This window comes from Haliotis cracherodii, unplaced genomic scaffold (genome assembly GCF_022045235.1).
Source record: "Haliotis cracherodii isolate W230 unplaced genomic scaffold, xgHalCrac1.p SCAF_7, whole genome shotgun sequence".
Taxonomy (NCBI): domain Eukaryota; kingdom Metazoa; phylum Mollusca; class Gastropoda; order Lepetellida; family Haliotidae; genus Haliotis; species Haliotis cracherodii.
Window position 1 is genome coordinate 58,977,021 of NW_027266330.1, and position 20,493 is coordinate 58,997,513.

Here is a 20,493-nt window from a genome sequence, read left to right on the forward strand (position 1 = left end):
TCCGATGTACTGCTTACTACTCATTAATAAGGTGACCCTACACATAAAGGTTTCCGCTATATCTGTGGATTATCAAGGCGATGATAAAAATGCAAACTAGATAAGATCAAAGAATATGCTGGATGCAATATTATGCAATATACTGTTTTATTGCCGTTTTGCTCAAACTCAAAGGGACCTGACAAGTGTTGTGAATGCAATGTCAATCGACCAAAACCGATACAACAGCGCAGTTTTTTTCTTACCGTTTATGCAGAAATAAAACTTTGAATAAACTCCAAATTCCACCCATCTGCTGAGAAAAGGAGCACGGGTTTCATAGTACCCAAATCACAAATTGAAGCAAATGATAGACGTACTGACCTCTCGGGTTGAGTCTCGGACCCCTTATCCACCGTCCACAGGTCAACTACACATGTATTTACTATTCTTACTAATTGACGGTAAAATTGCGACCTAACAGTCAAGTACACCTGTATTTGTTTCGTCTGTTTATTGAGCCACTACACGTGTAGCTGTTTTTCCTGTCGACTATAATTGGAGCTGATATTATAATGTGCTTGTCAATTGAAATTGCATGTAATTCATGTTTACCTGTCCGAAAATGAAAAGTAGGTCTAGTTTAGTGAGATTGGTTGGGGTGGGGTGGGGTGTTGTGGGATGGGGTGGAGGTAGGGTGAAATGGTGTGGTTTCGGGTCGGGTGGGGTGAAGTGAAGTGTGGTGTGGTGTGGTGTGGGGTGGGGTTGAATGAAATGGTGTGGTGTTGGGTGGGGTAGGGTGGAGTAAAACTGGGTTGGATGGGGTGGAGTGAAATGGTGTGGTGTTGGGTGGGGTGGAGTTAAATGGGGTCGGGTGGGGTGGAGTGAAGTGGTGTGGTGTGGTGTGGTGTGGGATGGGGTGGGGTGGAGTAAAATGGTGTGGTGTGGGGTCGGGTGTGGTGAAGTGGTGTGGTGTGGTTTGGTGTGGTGTGTAGTGAAATGGTGTGGTTTGAAATGTGTGGAGTGAAATGGGGTGCTGTGGTGTGGTGTGGTGTGGTTTGGGGTGGGCAGAAGTGAAATGGGGTGGTGTGGTGTGGTGTGGTGCTGGGTGGTGTGGTGTGGGGTGGAGTGAAATGGTGTCGTGTGGTGTGGGGTGGAGTGGGCACGGGTGGAGTGAAATGGTGTGGTGTGGGGTGGTGTGGGTTGGGGTGGAGTGAAATGGTGTGGTGTGGTGTGATGTGGTGTGGTGTGGTGTGGTGTGGGATGGGGTGGTGTATGGTGTAGTGGTATGGTGTAGGGTGGGGTGGGTTGGGGTGTAGTGGAGTGAAATGATGTGGTGTGGTGTGGTTGTGTGGTGTGGTGTGGTGTGTTGTGGTGTGGTTGCGGTGTGGTGTGGTGTGGTGTTGGATGGAGTGGGGTGGAGTGAAATGGTGTGGTGTGGTGTGGGGTAGGGAAAGTGAAATGGGGTGTGGTAGGAGGAGTGAAATGAGGTGGTGTGGGGTGTATGGAGTGAAATTGCTTTGGGTGGGCTGGAGTGAAATGGTTTGGTCTGGGGTGGGGAAGGAGGAGTGAAATTGTTGGTGTGGAATGGTGTGGGGTGGGTTGGGGTGAAGTGTAGTGAAATGGGGTGATGTGAGATTGGGTGGAATGGGGTAGGGTGGGATGGAGTGGGGTGGGGTGAAGTGGAGTTAAACAACAAGACTAAAAATCCGAAACAAACAAACTTGTTGGTGTGGTGTGAGCAAGTACATGTCTGCACAAACTCTACCTCTATTATACACACCGACACGATAATTTCTATACACTATTGACAGTTAAGGTGTTTCATGAATTGTATGAGTGAAGCCCGACGTCGTTGTCAAACGAAAGGAGGTATGTGTGTCAGTCAGCTAACACTAATATCATGTCCATACCTTGTAGAATATAGGGACTGATACAGCCTTCAGCATTCTGATAGTATCTTGACATATACATGTAGGTTTTGAGAGAGAGAGAGAGAGAGAGAGAGAGAGAGAGAGAGAGAGAGAGAGAGAGAGAGAGAGAGAGAGAGGTGAAAATGTCAAGCTCGTTAGAACTGATATAAATATCTACGTCCACAATAAAAATGATAGAGTCCATTTCTTTGATTCGTGATTACTGTGTATGTATTAACATTGGGAAAATGTGCAAAGTTTACAAATGTTTCTCACATTACATTCCACATATTAAGGTTTGGAAATAAATGACATAATGACATAAATATAGAATACTAAACGAGCTCCCCTTTAATACCAACTATTTTAAACGAGTGAATAGTTGTCATATGTGACCCATTCACGAGTTTCATAAAATTGGTCTCACATGGGAGCGAGTTTAGTATTTTATTGATTACTTGCCGCTGATACCTTTTTTTAAAAAAATCACGGTTATTTGTGAATACAGACATCTTCGCATTCCAAATCATATTGTTTGATTGTTGTTTAACGCCGCACCCAGCAATATTCCAGCTATATAACGGCGGTCTGTAAATAATCCAGTCTGGACCAGACAATTCGGCGATTGACATCATGAGCATTGGTTCCTGAAGACCTATTCTACCCCGGATCTTCACGGGTCCAAAACTATTGCTTAAAGCCGCATCAGCAGTATTGCAGCTTTTCGCGGCTACACCGTCTGTTATAGACATAAGCACAGCACAGTGAGTTTCTCAATGAATAATATTATACACGGCTAGCATTTTCATTGAAGCCAAATTCTCGCAAACAAATTAGTAGCATTTGTCTAAAATGAGCTTGTCCGATGTTTTACACCACACCATAATCGCTACTTAAGGCCACATAAAGTTAAGTAATAGAGTTTCATCGACGACAAAACATCACGCCATACATTATTTTAGGATAATGCTTTATCAGAAGTAGACGCTGCACCATTGCAAGAAAAAACACAAATACTTGAGTTGGATGTAAGGCCACAGGTTTACATACAGAAAAGTACAAGGACTGGAGAACACTCCTGGGCTGGGAAACGCTAAACATAGCTGACTGTCAACCCGAAGGTGCCCGGACAGAACAGCAAACGCGGCTCCGAGGGTACAAACCATACAGAGCCAAATGATGGGACCCCCAGGGAAAAGCGCATAGGGGGTCTGCTGTAGGCTCTACAACCACCATTATACAATAGGGCCTAGAGGGTATGCCTCAAAGACCCCCAAAACACCAAAATCACTACTCCCAGCCCAAAAGTGTTACGCGATTATACACACCAATTGTCGTGCAATGTAATGTGTAGAATGTGCTAGTCCAGGGTCTGCACCTCTTGTGCACATACAAACCCCTGTGACTTGTTCGACGCATGTTTATGCCAGGACACATCTTGCCTCGCATATACTGAATTGTCCAAAACTTGCCTCAACTACAATGTAAAGGAAAACAAGCCACAGTATATACAGTTCCTGATACATACAAATACTTGCAATTAGATTAACTATCAACTGAGGAAATGTTATACAGATATATACGTTTGAAATGAGAAGTAATGGGCGGGATGGGAGGGAAAAACGCGTTACCGGTGTGGTTGTGTGGATGAAAAGAGGATGTCGCAACCAAATTCAGCTACAACATGGATTACTTCCCTGTTTGTTTCCCTTTCCACAATCTTCCAAACTGTTTGTTTCCCTTTCCACAATCTTCCAAACTGTTAGAATTTCTCTAACTGAAAGCGTGAAAGTGCATCAGCAAGAATATTCTTTTCCCCCTCATTGTACTCGCCCCTAATTGTGATATTCAACCCCAAACAACACAAGACAAGGTGCCTAACCAAAGACGTGACTAGATCTGAACTCGAGGTCATCTTGTTAATAATCTCGACTACTGCCTGGTTGTCAGATGGAATGTGACCCTTTTTTCGAGCAACTCGGAACCCCATATCACAGTTGCAACTATGATGGGAAAATACTCAAGGAAGGTAATATTAGTCACAAAGCCCTGCTGTAGCCAATGATTCGGCCAAGCTCCACAGGTCCATGGACTGGCAAAATGAATACCAAAACCTTTGCCTTGACCACCAGCACTGTCAGTATAAAAACTCCAGATCAGCATTTGAAAACTTTAATCTCATTATGGAAACTACATTGAACTCCTTCAAAATCTCTGCCAAACTCTTAGGTCACTCTTCATGTCCTTTGTCAATCGTATGTGGTTGTGAGGCTTCCTACCACATGTTGCATTAATCATTCGTCGGAGGAAACATCTGTCTGATGGAACTGCGTTGCACAGGAAATTAAGTAAACCAAGTAACGACTGCATCTCCTTTAATCTAACCTTTAAACGTGTCAAAATATGATCTATAGCATCTAACGAATGAGATAGCTAATCTCCGGCACACGCACTCACATGTTGATTCATCCAAAAAATCCTTTACGCTCTGACCTTCTGGAAAGATAGGTGGTGTATTAATCTACAATCTCCTGGAGCGCTCTTAGGGACCAATCAAGCGTGAAACCTTAACATATGGTATAGGAGCTTAGTCTATTATACCCAAGTCCAACTCTTTTGGGATTTTTAAATGTGACATAAGATGATTATTTTTAACAAATTTGAGATTTCTTGCCATTTCTTGTCAGAACCTACCACTGTACCATCATATCCTAGCTTGAAGCCATATTTGAAACCATTAACGAGAAAATGAACCTGATCCGGAAAATGCTTGTCCATTCGTTCCATCAACTGTGTCTTGACTGATGTTCGACCGAGCTTGTATAACTCTGGAAGGAGTGCTGGCTGATGTACATCTGCAGGCTGGATGGGCATCGCTTCCACATGCGGAACAGCTGTGTTGACAATTGCACTTTTGTCTAAAACACTTGCCATGATTGAAGTTGTTACACGTGTTGATTGCCGGTCGACTCGTAATTTGCCCTGAAATGTGCTGACGTGTCGGTTTTGTATACCAGAAAACCCCAGAACTGAACTGATGATGGTAAGTGTCTGTACAAACAACATCCACAATTCCACATTCAAGTTTCCCCATGGTAGAGACTGGTCACGAGCCTGGCGAAGACGATATTGTTCATCATAGGCTCTCCATCCCAAACCAGTATGACTAGACGCTGCTAAACGGACAGTATTCATGTGTTTGAGTGAACCTTGTACCATGTCCATCCTGCACTGGACATAAATACTCATGTAAGTTGTGTAAGCTGTTGTCCAATCAAAAATGTTCTGATTCTCTTGCCTTGAGACTTGGGCCTCAACTCCAGCTGTCCATCTGTACTTATGAATACTGCCGAAGTTGTAAATAATCCATCACATCCCTGTCTGGTTTAAGCAAAAGTGCGAAAATTGATGTACTCACCATTCCATAGTTTTTGTTGTTGTTGTTTTTTAATGCTGACAGGAACATTACAACCCAGGTGATCATACACACTTTCTGTTGTTGTAGGTGGTGGCATATTTTACATGTCAACATTTTGAAACATGGGAATGACGTGTGAATTATGAGGGGCAATTGGGTTACTAACCATGCTAGGAGCATTGTTATGATACTGGGATTGAGGGACATGATTTTCAAATTCCGGGAGGATACATTTGTGAGTTAACTAAAGGGTTATATGTATTAGGCCTATTGGGATAAAAACCAATTTGCACCAACTCACCTCCTGAAGGAGTTGTGGTAACAGGCGTTATCGTCGATAGACTCTGGGACAACGTGGACCTCTGCTTCGGCTACCCTGCTGCCGCCACGCTGCTGCCGACATTTTCCCTGTCTCCATGAAACGCACTCTCATAGCTGCAGTTGTTACTGAAAACCTTGATTCCATCCCCAAAACAAAATTGTCCATTGTTTGAAATACTTTCCATGAGGATAGGTAAAGCTAAAACGTTCACCACAATAATAACTCACGTCACAAAAACGAGAATTAGAAATGTTTCTTCTAACGTAAGTGTTTCCGCCATTTAAAAAACGTGTTACCTGTGTGGTTGTGTGGATGAAAAGAGGATGTAGCAACTAAATTCAGCTGCAACATGGGTTACTTCCCTTTGTTTAGAGCATGTGAAGAACAGTCCCTGAATAATACACTGATAAGGTGCCTTGCAATATTAAACCAGGAAGAGTAGCTTCCCATGCTCTATTAAACCGGGAAGAGTAGCTTCCCTTTGACCGTGGAACACAAATGCATGGGGAGAACGCCCCTTGAATTGGAATAATGTAAGATTACCCAAATAATGCATTTTATTCATTAATAATAACATTAATTATTTTGTTCCCCTACTGAACACGCATGAAGCATGTGAAACGCATCCTTCCACAGTAATTGTACACAGATGCCTCCAATAGTTATTTTCGAGAAAAGAAGAAGAATGTAAACAATAAAATGTTTCCCGCAAAAATCAATCCAACTGTAACTAATAATTTATAGTGGCCTTGACATCCACATGCCAGGAAATTTACCCCAGTTCACAGCTTTAAGCATGTGAGCGAGTGAGTGAGTTGGATATAACACAGATAGTTTGGTTTAACGCTGCTTTTAACAGTATTCCAGTTATATCACGGCGCGTCAGCTTAATGTGGGAGGAAAGCCCCAAGTGATGTAGGTCTTAGACGTTTACCACTTCGGGGAAACCCACGAGCACGGGTATGGTGCTGACAAACCTCGAAACATAATTTGGCTGAACTGGGATTCGAACCCTCAATCATAGGTTTCTGGCGTGCCGAAGTGACACAACTCTGCACAGAGAATCGCGGCGCCTTAGACAACAGGGCCACCCCTGCCCCCACTTGAAGCATATGCATGACTCTGAGAAAGAAAGCGAGTTTGGCATTGTGTGTTTGAGAAACATTTCAACGTTCGTTTTGGGCGTGAATGTGCATGTCATTTGAAGCATTTTGCAGTGACCAAATCTCTTGAAATCTTTTGGAAACATTGAAAGTGTTGGCTATCTAGCTATGTTAAAAGAACCGCCATGGTTTCGCGCATGCGCGTACGGTAGCAGGCTTACAGGAGCCTCTGACGTCAATTTGGACACTTTCAAACGGTTGTATTTCCCTAACAACCCCTTATAGGTGTGACGGCTTTTGTATTAAAAGTCTTAGAATTTGGAAAGCTTTCCAACGAGTCATCATTCACTAAAATCGCCTGATATTTGAAACCTGTTTCTTATACACTGGCGTAACTACATATATTGCCTACCGGTACACAAATTGATTTTACTTGCCTTTCCCCGCTATTCATTGGTCCGTCCGATAGAGTAAATGCCCTTTATCAAAGGGAAGCTACTCTAACCCTAGTCTGCGAGACGTCACTGTCACAGTCAGACGTTGTTGATAGTCGGCCTGTCCTGTCATAACGTTACGAAGTGCAGTCAGTTGTACATACATCGACAAAACGAAACAAGGTAACAATTCGACCATATTTCGGCCATATTCTACTGTTTTACTTTGTTGAAAGGTTCTAAGACGCAGACATCTACAAGCGCAGATAAGGAAACTGATTCCGCTTGGCTAGTTCTCTTGCAAAATCTCCAAAATAGCTAAAACTTGTAAAATACCTTAACCACGTCACAGTTAGACTCTTATTTTCAGTAAATAGACTATTCTTTTGATAATGATAGCAATTCTCCAAGTAATTTCTTCAGATTCCCGATGGTATATTCAGACTCGATCACCGAATGACAAGGGCGACGCCATGTTTGTTAATAAACACTGAGAGTAGTCCCGGCATGACCTTTGATATTTGCATCTCTCTTGTGTCCATATATCTATTAAATATATAATACTGCATGTGCAACAATTTATAATCCTTGTCCTATAGAGATTACCATACGAGTGTCTGTCAGATACCATTTGTCTTACAGTGAGTTATTTCAAAACGTATCTAACGCGCGAAAGCGAGTTAGATATGCTTCGAAACAATGGGTTGTCAGATAAATGGTACCTGACAGCCACGAGTGCAGTAATCTGTTTCTTACACCCCCTAAAATCGCACCTTTTGAGCGTCGAATCGAATTTTGTTCAATTCTCATGATCGGAGTAGTGCATTAATAAATAACACCACGGTCATGAGTGACGTCATCCGATGCTTACTACTTACTACTCATAAATAAGGTTGTGTGAAATAGGGTGTGTGTGTGGGGGGGGATGGGGGAAATGAATAGCGACCTCCCGACATCCTGTATCATTGCGGGACATGAGGGTAGGTTGGTGTGACTTTGTTTGCTGACATGTTTACAGCACCAGTCGTATAGGACAACAAACACAATCTGCACCAACAATGCAATCTATTGTTTCTAGGTATTGTGGGTTGAATCATTTCAGGTAACTACGGTAATCTGTGAACCAATCGGAACACACTGATACATGCCCGAGTCAGGTGCAGTTACATAACTTGTGTTGCCAGTCAGTACAACCCATATACAACACAGATACAACACATGTACAACACAGGTACAGCAGGAGTACCCTGACTGACGGACAGGTAAAAGAACGTCGCATCATGTCGGGATGCTGGAGGGTCCTGCTGTTGGTCGCGTGTCTTGGTAAGTAACTGCAACGTCTTTGCCTACATCTACGACCTACATAGAGAGGTTGTGTAGGGCGTTGATGTATGTAGGAGGGAGAGGGATCTGGACTTGGACTGAGCTGTGGACGTCAGGTAGGTGTTTGTGTGAAGGGCGGAGACTTGGATTAGGTGTGGCTTTGTTGGGTACTAGTCACGGGTGGGTAGGATTTGTTTGTTTGTTGTTTAACGACTCACTCAGCAATATTCCAGCTTTGTGACAGCGGTCTGTAAATGATCGAGTGTGAACCAGACAATCCAGTGATTAACATCATGAGCATCGATCCACGCAATTGGAATTCAATAACATGCATCAGCCAGGTCAGGGAGCCTGACCACCCTTCGACAATCATAGTCGCCATTTATGGCAAGCAAGGGTTGTTGAAGTCTTATTCTACCCCGAATCTTTATGGGTAGGGTGAGTAGGAAGGAAAATATCTTTCAAAAATAATGTTGCTTTACAAAACTCTCAGGAATATCTGGTGAGTGGTGAGTGAATGTGTGAGTGAGTGATTCGTCCGGTAGATTGGTGGTTTGGTGAGTGAGTGAGAGAGTATTTTTCCTCATTATTATGGGATATATTATGAATTATAATAAGGCATTTTCAAAATTATTTCCAAGTATAGGTAAAACGTGAAATCAATGCTTCTCCAAAAGAATGCGACCGTGGGCCCCTAGCCAAAAATGCGACACCCTCTCCTCTCAAGCATCAGTGGATTTATATATAAACAAAATGTCCTCTGTCAGGTTTACAGAAGAATCCTCACCTTAATCCAATCACACACCAAATAGCATAGCTTATTAGCGCTGAGTAGAGTACTTCAGCTAAAACAATACGTGTGCGCTGACTCGTGTCGGCCTTTGATGCAGTCGCAAAGAGCAAAGACACTGTGTTGGGTGGCGTCTGTCTGGACTTGCAGGTGTGATCAGTGATGACATGAGTGAGTAGAACGCTTGTCTTGACCCCAGCAGTGACAATTCACAGGATGTAATTAGTGTTTGAATGACATTGTTTATATACTTGTGTCTGAATATTACATTGCGGGTCGTCTTTAAGCATTGTATTGTAGGTTATATTTACATCGTGGGTAATATTTGATATTGTAAGTGCAGGTTGCTCGTGTGACCCAATATTTATATGTTTTTAAACATGTGATTTAATTTATAATTTGTTTATATGTTAAATGTCTCTCATAACCCTGAATGGGTGGCCATGTTTTATCTTGTGGCGTAATGTATTTATGTGACCATGGGTGAGACAAAAATAAACAATTTCTCTTCTTCTTCTTGTAACAAGTGCTGCTCAATAAACAGTGATGTAGAATACATAGTTGTTTGTTTTCAACGTATGTCTAAGTTGGTATTTCTGCTATCCAAAATGTCTTATGTTGATATAAATGCGATGTTTAATAATGCGAGCAAAGACCACTCGCATTTTTTGCATTTAGTTCTCGCTCGCGTTAATATCAAGTTTTACAGCATCTACAACATATGAATTATAATTCTACCATGACATCGATGAATGCTTGATTCTTATCGGTTAAAAAGAGGTTTCGTTTTTGCTACGGAAACCCCTTTCAAATATATTAAGCCTTTTCACACAAAAAACTTGCATATAAATACATCCATAGCCTACACATTGGTTTATAAAAGAAATTACCCCCATATGAACTGTAAAACGTACCTACATTTCTTCTATTTCAAGCTGGGTCTCAAATAGAAGCCAGGTCTCTAATACACGCCGATTCAAGGGCTCTCGCAAAATTAATAGACGGCCAGGGAAATACAGTAGTTTGATAGCGGATGTTTTTGGCGTTCTAGGCCGCAACCCTGACTGCTACGTTGATTCCATTACAAGATTTAATGAAGGCATAACTTTTCCATACACATGAAATGTTAGGGACCAGAATCAGGACAGGCTATTTCCTCATTGAAACAACCGACAAGGACAGTAAAATAAAACATTATAAAACATGTTTAAAGAAACTTTTTTCATGACAGCATGTTGTTTACATATCTTTTTATTCATTGCCATCTCCGTCTACCACCACTGAAAGGATTTGGCCGGAGAGGATTTAAAAGTCCCTCAGAAAACAGTCCTACATTCTCTCGCTCCTACGATAGGCGAAAACAATGTCCCGACATCACTGAAGTCAAAGCACACTTGATCCTCGCAACTTATCCAACTTGATGTGATTGATTTCAGAACACGCACAATTAAGAAACTCATACACGAACCACTGTTTCTTGGCCACTATAGTCACAATGAATCTTGCTTTCTTGAATCTGGGAAAACTTCAAATTGACAGGTCAAATCATGCAGATTCCTCCTGTCAAAATAGTCGGTTTTCAGCCTAAAAGACGGCTGGTTGGTCATACTCCAGTTCCATTGGCAACCACATTGTACCAGCAGGCTCATTCCCAGTGAATCTCCAGGTTGATGTTGAACCGCATCATAGATCGGTGTTGTCACCTTGCCTCTGAATCTGTCTGCTGAGGCACGGAAACTGTAAACATTGGCAGCCATATTGACAACTTTGAAGAGTGAGTAACTGTGATGTAGGTCCAGTTATGCCACATCCATGTTCAGGGATGAGATGCGTTTGTTTTGATTATTATTTTTTTACTGGAGGCAATTGCCGTCATGGTAGGACGCTAAAACGCCCAGTTTCCAAATTAAAATAAGAGGTATCTACTCTACAGTGGGACTACATCAAATTTCAAAACACAGTAGGTCTATCTCCTAAATGGAGGGGCGTTCGGTTAGCCTTGTGGTTAAAGCTTTCGCTCGTCACGCCGAAGACGCGGGTTCGATTCCCGACATGGGTACAATGTGTGAAGCCCATTTCTGGTGTCCCCCGCCGTGATATTGCTGAAATATTGCTAAAAGCGGTGTAAAACCATACTCACTCACTCACTCCTAGATGGAGCCCAGAACAATACTTAATTCCTAGAGCTGAGGCATCCTGAACTTGCCGGATCATTCAAGGCTTGAGTTGGATTTCGTAATTCATTCTCTTCTGTCTTGGAGACACTAATGTACAGTAGGGAAATAGTGAGTGAAATATGAATGTAGATGATTGCACAGGCAACTCGGGCCAATGGGAGAGTTACATTGTCACGTGTGAGTGCTTTTAGTTGAGAACGGCATCCGATGTGTCTGAAAATAGCTTACTACTGTTATGGCAATGTAATATGTTGTTAAACAGTGCTGTAACTGTATTACAGTGTTTCTGCTGAGTTTTTTCACAGCATTGTGTTTCCGCAATAATCAGTTGTAAAAAATTAAGTACTATTGGATGTAAACAGGGAGGTGGACGTTACTATATTTAAATGTTAGTGTATGCAAGTGTTTTGTTTGTTTGTTGTTTGACACCACACTCGGCAATTTTCCAGTTATATGACAGCGGTCTGTAAATAGTCGAGTCTGGACCAGACAATCTAATGATTGACATTTTCAAAACACTTATCCTGATGCCTCTCTGTTTTATGCCGCGAAAGCAGGTTTTAAATATATTAAACACCTTCGGAAGTGCTTTATCCTACAGATGGAGTGTAATTGTTCACCTTTATTCTGAATAAATCTAATTTTGTCGACAAAATGATTCTCTCTTTTTCCTGTTTTTCTTCAGCCCGAATTGCAACAAATGTAAGAATTATGTAAGAGTAGCAGAACCCGCAATGTCAGTCAAGATGTGGTCAGGGACTCTTGATTATAACACTAAATCCATGGAGGAGGCTAAGTCTTCTAAGACTCTGCAGTTGCACCTTGATACCAATAGCACATTCCCTGCTCGGGGGTTTCACCAAAGTAGTAAATATAAGACCTGCATTACATGCACACCTGCAGAACCTCACTCACACAAAACCACGGATAGTGGTTACTTTACTGAATTGTCTCTCTTTGTCCACAGCATCCCTTCCCACCATCTCCTCCACGACATTGCATGACGTCATGTTGGACAGCTGCGGCTCTGACGTCGACCTCCTCCTCCGCGAAGCAGATGACTACACTGGGGTTAAGTCGAAATGCAGGTGCGTGTGGGTACATGCTTGTGTGTGTTTACCTGAATACAACAGTAGCACAACAATTGTAGCCTTAATACTACTGGTAGTAATGATTGTAAACATTTCGCTTTTGACAAGGCTACTACAGTGATCAAACGAGATCAAAACGCGAAGTCATGTTGGTCAAAACTGTTCTCTGAAATATGCAGGTGCAAAATCAGTACAGTCTGAAAACGTAAAAATATTTAATCTGATAATCGTACAGTCAAGCTTCAATGCGTAATCGGTTTATCAGATGGTCAGGCTCAATGACTTGATTGATGCATGTCATCGTATCCCAATTTCTTGGATCGATGCTCATGATATCAATCACTGGATTGTCTGGTCCAGACTCGATTATTTACAGACCTTAGTCATATAGCTTGAATATTGCTGAGTGCGTCGTTAAACAACAAACAAACAAACAAGCAAACAAACACTGACAACACTTTCACAACGCCGTTTGGCCGTGGGGTGGAATATATCAGTAACTTGATAGGATCGAGTAATCTTGCTCACTCTATTGCATCGATAAGTCAAGTTCCTTGATTTAGCTGGTAACGTTTCTTCATACCCTGGCGGCGTGGGATGGTGCTCATAATATCTTCGATTCCCTGCCACAACGTTCCAAATGACGTTAAAAGATCGTACGTGTTGTTATCCTACCTGCGCTTATCATTAAAGGGATAAAACAAGGACTGATCGGTTCAGAGTCAAGTCCAGACATCAGTCCAGCAGTCACACATACACGCAGGCAGGCACATGAACACACACGCGCGCACGCACACGCACATTAGTGATATAATCTTGAACGCGACGATTAACCCCATTTCACTTCACTTCATAATATCTGTCACCGGCTTCTGTCACCCAACAAACAGACAGGTGACATACGACATGTTGCAGACACTGTTCCTATGTGTTCAGAAGAAGTCGTTTGAGAACCGTGAGACGACGTTTGGTTGGACGTTCATGACGACCACGGGGCAAGTGGACGAAATGAAGAAGATGATCAACGACACTTGTACGTCAATCACGGTCTATACTTCTTGGTTTTCTAAGGATCCGCAAGCCGTGGGTTCGAATCCCAGACTCATTCCAATTATGATTCTTGGTTTGTCAGCAACATCCCCGTCCTCGTGGGTTTCTCCAAGGTGGTACACGACATGTGTCACACCGGGTTTCATCCCACATTAAGCTGACACACTGTCACAGGGTTTATATACAGTAAACTATGGTTATAACGAACACAAAGGGACCACTTATTTTACTCCTTATAACAGTTCGTTACAAACATATATACAGCATATATACAACAAATATCCGGGACTAAAATTAAGTTCGTTATATCGGTCAGTTCGTAATAAGCGAGTCCGTTATAAACGTACTTTACAGTACTGCTAAATCCAATTCACTCACTCACTCACTCACCCAGCTCCCTTGGAATTTGGCCATGGTGATAATAGTCAAATCTGTGATAAGTGTTAACTTTTTAATTACGTATGTCAAATTGCACAGGTATGTAAATAGTGCATATGAACGCAGTATGTTATTCATGGGTAAGTGTGCTGGAGAAAAAATGATATTATATGTCCAGGGTTTTGTGAATATTTTGTTTCTTTAGTCAGATGTTTTGCGAAAACTTGATATTTAAGGAAAGGAAAATAAATGTTTACACCCTCACCCCCACCCCCACCCCCACACAACCAATCCCTTACGTAAAGGCGGGGTAAGAGATTGGTCGTTATTGGCTTGGGGTACCCGTCAATACAATACCTGTTCTCTTAGGTCTAATGATGAGACTGTAGGTGTATTGGCCGATACGACTCGAGGGTAATTGGTATTGCTCTCACATATTCGTCAGCTATCTCCTACCCCAGGTTTCGCCGAGTCCCTCGTGCTGTGTGTGGTGTACATGATGCAGGCTGACTTCAGGACGTTCTACGTGCGGGCGGGTCTCCAACCCAGGGAACACTTTACGGAGGAGTACCTTTCTCAACACTGTGAGTAAGTACACAGGTGTCCCGACACTGTCCTTTACTTTTTACACTGGTGTGTCGACACTGCCCGCAAGTACACAGGTGTCTCGACACTATCCTTGAAGTACACAGTTGTCCCAACATTTCCTGCAAGTACAAAGATGTCTCGACACTGTCCTTCAAGTATACAGGTGTCCTGACACTGCCCGTAAGTACATAGGTGTCCTGACATTTGCCTTCAAGTACACAGATGTCTCGACACTGTCCTTCAAGTACACAGAGGTCCTGACACTGCCCGTAAGTACATAGGTGTCCCTACATGGCCGTAAGTACACATGTGTCCCGACAATGTGCTTTAAGTAAACAGGTGTCCCTACATTGTCCGTAAGTACACAGGTGTCCCGACATTGCCTTCTAGTAAAAAAGGTGTCCCGACACTGTCCTTTAAGTAAACAGTTGTCCCGAAATTGCCTGTAAGTACCCAGGTGTCCCGACACTGTCCTTCAAGTACATAGGTGTGTCGACACTGCCCGTAAGTACATAGGTGTCCTGACATGGCCGGAAGTAAACATGTGTCTCGACATTGCCCGTACGTACACAGGTGTCTCGACATTGCCCGTAAGTACACAGGTGTCCCGACAGTGCCCGTAAGTACACAGGTGTCCCGACATTGCCCGTAAGTAGACAGGTGTCCAGACACTGCCCGTAAGGACACGTGTGTCTTGACACTATCCCAAAGTGGACAGGTGACAGTCACAGCGTAACTGTGACTGTATATTTTGAACACTTACTCATATCATATTTATACACTGGTATCGAGGTTTAACCTCAGGGAAAATCGATTCACACATTGATGAATGACGAACGAATAAAATGGGAATGAATTAGCAGGTGATAACAAGTGAATGTTCCGTGCTTTGTTTCAGTCAGATGGACAGTGTTATCACCTGTATGAAGCAGCGACTATTGAGGTGCCCAGATGATGACTACGTACAGCCCCAGGTCGCAGGGGTCAGGAGTGTGGCGACTCCAGCTTGGGGAACACTGTGAGTTGTAGGTGTCAGAATGTGACTATAATTAGGGGCACGCTGTGAATTGTGGAGGTCAAGGTGTGGCGACTATATCTTAGGGATCACTATGAGTTGTGGAGGTCAGGTTGTGGCGACTATAACTTGGGGCACGCTGTGAGTTGTGGGGGTCTGGGTGTGACAACTATAACTTAGGGAACGCTGTGAGTTGTGGAGGTCAGGGTGTGGCGATGATAACTTGGGGATCACTGTGAGTTATGGGGATCAGGGTGTGGTGACTATAACTTCGGGCACACCATGACCCCCACAACTCACAGTAATCCCCAAGCATATATCGCAACACCCTGATCCCCACAACTCACAGTGTTCCCCAAGTTATAGTGATAGTGATCAGTGTGTTGCGATTCATGCTTGGGGAACACTGTGAGTTGTGGGGGTCAGGGTGTTGCGACTTTAACTTGGGGAACACTGTGAGTTGTGGGGGTCATGTTGTGGCGACTTTAACTTGGGGATCACTGTAAGTTGTGGGGATCATACGTCGGCCCCTTGCATATACGAGTATGCAAATTATTCATTAATCAACGTCAGACCACAAGCGTTGTTAATTTGGTGGAGCCTCCGGGTATGACACACTTCTAGGTCCCTGTAACTACTGCTATATATAGTATGGCATTTATTGCCTTGATTGGTCATCCCCTGAACTGTGTCGGTTCATCACGCCCATATGTCCAATGTCCAAAGCAACGTCACTGTCTCTTTTTGTCTGTCCATTGTTGTTCATTACTATATATGTGTTACCATTACAAGGTGTTAGTCAAGCTTGGTATTCCGAGCATGGGTGTAAAGACGACCTCGAGCAGAATGTGCCGCTCGTAGGAAACGTCCTGAGGTTGAGCTGTAGCTCCGCTCACCTCATGTACGCCTGAGCTGGAAGGTCCGCTCATCGGTTAGTTTGTGTTGTCAGAGCAGGTATTCCACTCATTGTGCAATTGTTGTTTATTGTTTACATGTTGTGCATAAAGCGTTCCGGGACAGTGATGTCAATTTTGTTCTTTATTCCTCCAAGAGCTAATTCCCCGTCAACATGCCCGTTGACACTTTGTATGGATCTCACATGACACTGGTAATGAAAAAAAACATTAAAAAATATACATTTATCCAAAGATTATTAGATATATTTCAGCAAAACTGGCACCAACAAGTTTCCTCTTCAAACTTCCTCTTTCCTCTTCAGCATAATGATGGTATCAAATCATTGTTACAACCAGAAAAAAATATTTAGTATATTACAAGATAAAACTCTATTGAGAGCTCTTTGTAAAGTTAAAATATCTCTCCATAACTTCCTTGTCAATAAATATCGTAGAACCAAGGATAGTGATTTTGAAAATTGTATATGTTCTAACTGTACCAACCAGGAGATTGAAGACGAGTTTCATGTTCTTTTAATATGTGAAAAATATTACATTTAGATTAAAGTTTCTATCTACAGACAAAGACAATCAATTAATGATCAATTATCAATGTTATCAAATCTTTAGCAATGTATTTGAAACATGTATTGAGACTCACGTTGATTTTTATGTACCTGTTAAAACTGAACAGTACTATGGGCCATATTGCATACTGAATAAACTGTCTGTCTGAATCCCAATTGCGTGGATTGATGCTCATGTCAATCCCTGGATTGTCTGGTCCAGACACGATTATTTACAGACCGCCGTCACACAGCTGGAATATTGCGGAGACAACAAACAGAACAAACAAAAGTCCATGTCCAACTCCGTTTGTTGTTACACTGCGATTGCAGTTCTCCTTGTGCCTCCAATACAATGTTATTGACCTGATCTGTTGTCAATCTCAACGCTAGTGGTCTCAGTTCATTGGCAATATGTCACCGAAAGGTGCTAAAATTATCTTCCATATATTCAGTATTCTCTGTTAAACTTAGCCTTGATGTTTTCAGTGACTACTAGAAACCAGTTACAATAGCTGAAATCCAGCATCGCGATGGGATGATATCCCCCTCCCCAACCCTTAGCTTTGACACCTCCCCTGTCCTCAATACTTTCAGCATTTTTCATATCAATCACTCATCCTTGGGTCATAGTTTTGTCACCTCCTTCAGCAATCTGCAAAACGTGCACAATAAGTGCCCAGGGCTTAGCATAACCAGGGGCGGTATTCACAAAGCTTCTTAGAATTTCTTAGTAATTGACTTAAGTTTTCTAAAAAATTCTTAGCTAAGAAAAAATCTTAAGTATCAATTCACAAACAGTCTAAGCATGATTCTTAGCAAAGTATTAGTATAATATCTAAGAGTTTTCTTAGTCTACCCCGTTGCATCTTGGGATGTAAAGTTTTGACTAAGAATATTCTTAACACCTTTTGAGTGACGTTTTGGAGATTCCCTTATCTATAAATAGCAACAAAACACCACTCTTCAGTGTTGAAAACTGACGAAAAGCGAAAACCCAACTGGTCTGAGGACCAAAACCTTCTGCTGACGAAACTTGTTGACGAAAACAAAGCGGTTTTATTAGGAAAGTTCGGGGCAGGCGTGACAGCTCAAAAGAAAAAGGAAAAGTGGGTGGATTTGACCCACACGATCAACGCAGCCTTTCCAGGTACGGCACACCATAAAGATAGTTTTTGGTATTGAAATATATTAAGATTCAAATAATGTTCAAAATTCTATTGTTATTCAAGATTTAAGTATTTTGCAAATTTTCACAGCAGTAACGCACATAAAAATCGGAAGGATTTTTTGGGATAGAACTAGATTGTATTGTATTAGATCTATATTTTATTTAACATAAATTTATTTTCAAGGAAAGAAAAAAATAAATGTTATTGTACATGTTATCAGTTATATTACAGTGTCACATCCAGTACCTATTCGTTTATTTCTGAAATTTACATTAAACAATTGAGAATTGAATATTTTTATGTAAATCATAGGATGCATCAGAGCCCCAGAGGAGGTGGAAAAGAAATGGCATAACATCCAAAGTAAAGCCAGGGGAGAAATTGCAAGGTACAAGCAAGGTGTTATCAGCACAGGTAATTATTGTAGTTCACATTTTGCAACACTGAACTGTAATAGTAGTTTTACAGTGCATAAATCACCAGATCTGAGATACATTTAATCTTAATGTGTTACAATTATTGTCTATGCTAGCTTTCAAGTAAAAATATTTGTATTTGGTGTCTTTAAGTACATTTTGGGGTCCCATACAGTGTATAATCAATTCTTAAAAGTTTGAATTTACATATGTATATACAATTCGTAGGTTAGTCATGATGAATGTGCATATTTATAGAGATTCCTAAATTTGAAACAAATTGTAAGGTTGTCTTCAATTGTTACTTTAGTATTATTTAACACATTGATTCGAAATAAAACTTTCTCAATTTTTCTGATGTAAGTAAAAATAATTTTTACTTCGACAGGTGGTGGTCCATCACCATGCCCTACTTTGAGTGCCACATCCGAGGTAGTGTGGGATATTCTGAGGCAGAATAATGTATCCATATCCGGAATCCCATCAGCCATGGACACATCCCTCCTACAGGTGGTCAGCCTTTCTGACACAGTTAATGCAAGGTAATTCTACTGATGTATTCCCTTGCCCTTGTAGTGAGTATAATCATTCAGGTAGCATAACACTACTGAAATGATTTGCTATGAAAAACTATTATGTTAGCAAAGTACCTCCTGTGTATAAGTGGTCATACACATAACTATAAAAGCATCCATATAAAATTATAAAACACATAAATAACAGAGAATAACCAATCTTGATTATCCACCTAAACAAATCCTGCAAAGTGCAAGATTGTGGTGAAAAGTATTTGAAGGAATCATTAAAAATTAGTGATGACTCCATGTGTTTGAAACTGAATATTACCTCATATTTTTACCCTATTCAGATACATAGATTCTCAAAAATAACAATGACTAAAACAGTTTCTGTCCATTTATATACAGTGAATACAGTGACATGGCAGCACTTGACTTGCAGACACTCCAGGCCATGGGAGGAGCTGTCCCTACTGCATCGACAGTGTCTGTGCCTTCACATCCGGAACCATCAGTGCCAGATACCGCCTCCTCAGCCGGAACCATCAGTGCCAGACACCGCCTCCTCAGCACAGGGATCCATGAAGAGACCAGCACGATGGAGCACAGTCCAGGAGCCAAAGTCCTCGCGACAAACTTTCCTGTTGGGGGAAAGCTATGATGAGCTACTCTACAAGAAACTTAAACTTGAAACTGATTGTTTAAGTATTAAGAAGAAAATTATGGAAATTCAACTTACAAAACTGCAGAATGAATAGAATTTATATCTATACCATGTATGCATATCACTTTTTAAGGCCAGAGAGTTTACCATATGTTTTCAAAATGTAATGTATTCTTTGAAGAGAAAGATGTGAAACCTATTTTGACAGAACCATACTCCTTTTCAGTTTAAATTTATCTTCAATAATATAATATTGGTTAATGTGTGAGGTAACAGTGTGTGAAATGTCATTTCTATCAATAGATACATTGATAACATGTCATAATTTGTTGAGACTATCACCTGACAGGTATGTTTATCAGTGCTAAAAAGGATTGTGGCCAGTGAGGATGAATATCTTATTCTGTGTCACTGTATTTGATATGACATACAGGGCCAGTTACTTCCATGAAATTGTGATATGTATTACAACATGTATTTGCTCAATTTCTGAAATATGTATAAGAAATGCAGGAAGAATTTAAACGTGTATAACTTTCAACAAGAATGATTTTGTATTGAAGACTTTATGTACTATTGTCTTTTGAATTTACTACAATAAAATCTGTCTGTCATAAAATGTTTCTTACAAGAAGATAAATGTATTTTCATATACCGGGTACGTAAACTGGGAAAATGCA

At 41.5% G+C, this 20,493-nt stretch overlaps 1 protein-coding gene and 2 pseudogenes across 1 annotated transcript; 2 read left to right on the forward strand and 1 right to left on the reverse strand.

Annotated features, from left to right (window-relative positions):
• Nucleotides 1–4,629: 4,629 nt before the first annotated feature.
• Nucleotides 4,630–7,302, reverse strand: LOC139449041 (uncharacterized; annotated as a pseudogene).
• A 1,147-nt stretch (nt 7,303–8,449) lies between these two features.
• On the forward strand, nt 8,450–15,793 carry LOC139447097 (uncharacterized; annotated as a pseudogene).
• LOC139449042 (nuclear apoptosis-inducing factor 1-like) lies at nt 15,676–20,022 on the forward strand. The gene is made up of 6 exons (XM_071230514.1): nt 15,676–15,688; nt 18,014–18,193; nt 18,528–18,629; nt 19,020–19,173; nt 19,558–19,639; nt 19,671–20,022. Exons 1-6 carry the CDS (start codon nt 15,676–15,678, stop codon nt 19,905–19,907), a joined length of 768 nt encoding a protein of 255 aa, XP_071086615.1. The 3' UTR covers nt 19,908–20,022.
• Nucleotides 20,023–20,493: the final 471 nt, after the last annotated feature.

Bases quoted from the DNA above. Each gene is read 5' to 3' on its own strand.
- LOC139449042 (XM_071230514.1), top strand. The intron at 18,630-19,019 runs GTAATTATTGTA...TTACTTCGACAG, and splicing joins GCAAGGTGTTATCAGCACAG to GTGGTGGTCCATCACCATGC. The intron at 19,174-19,557 runs GTAATTCTACTG...ATTTATATACAG, and splicing joins TCTGACACAGTTAATGCAAG to TGAATACAGTGACATGGCAG.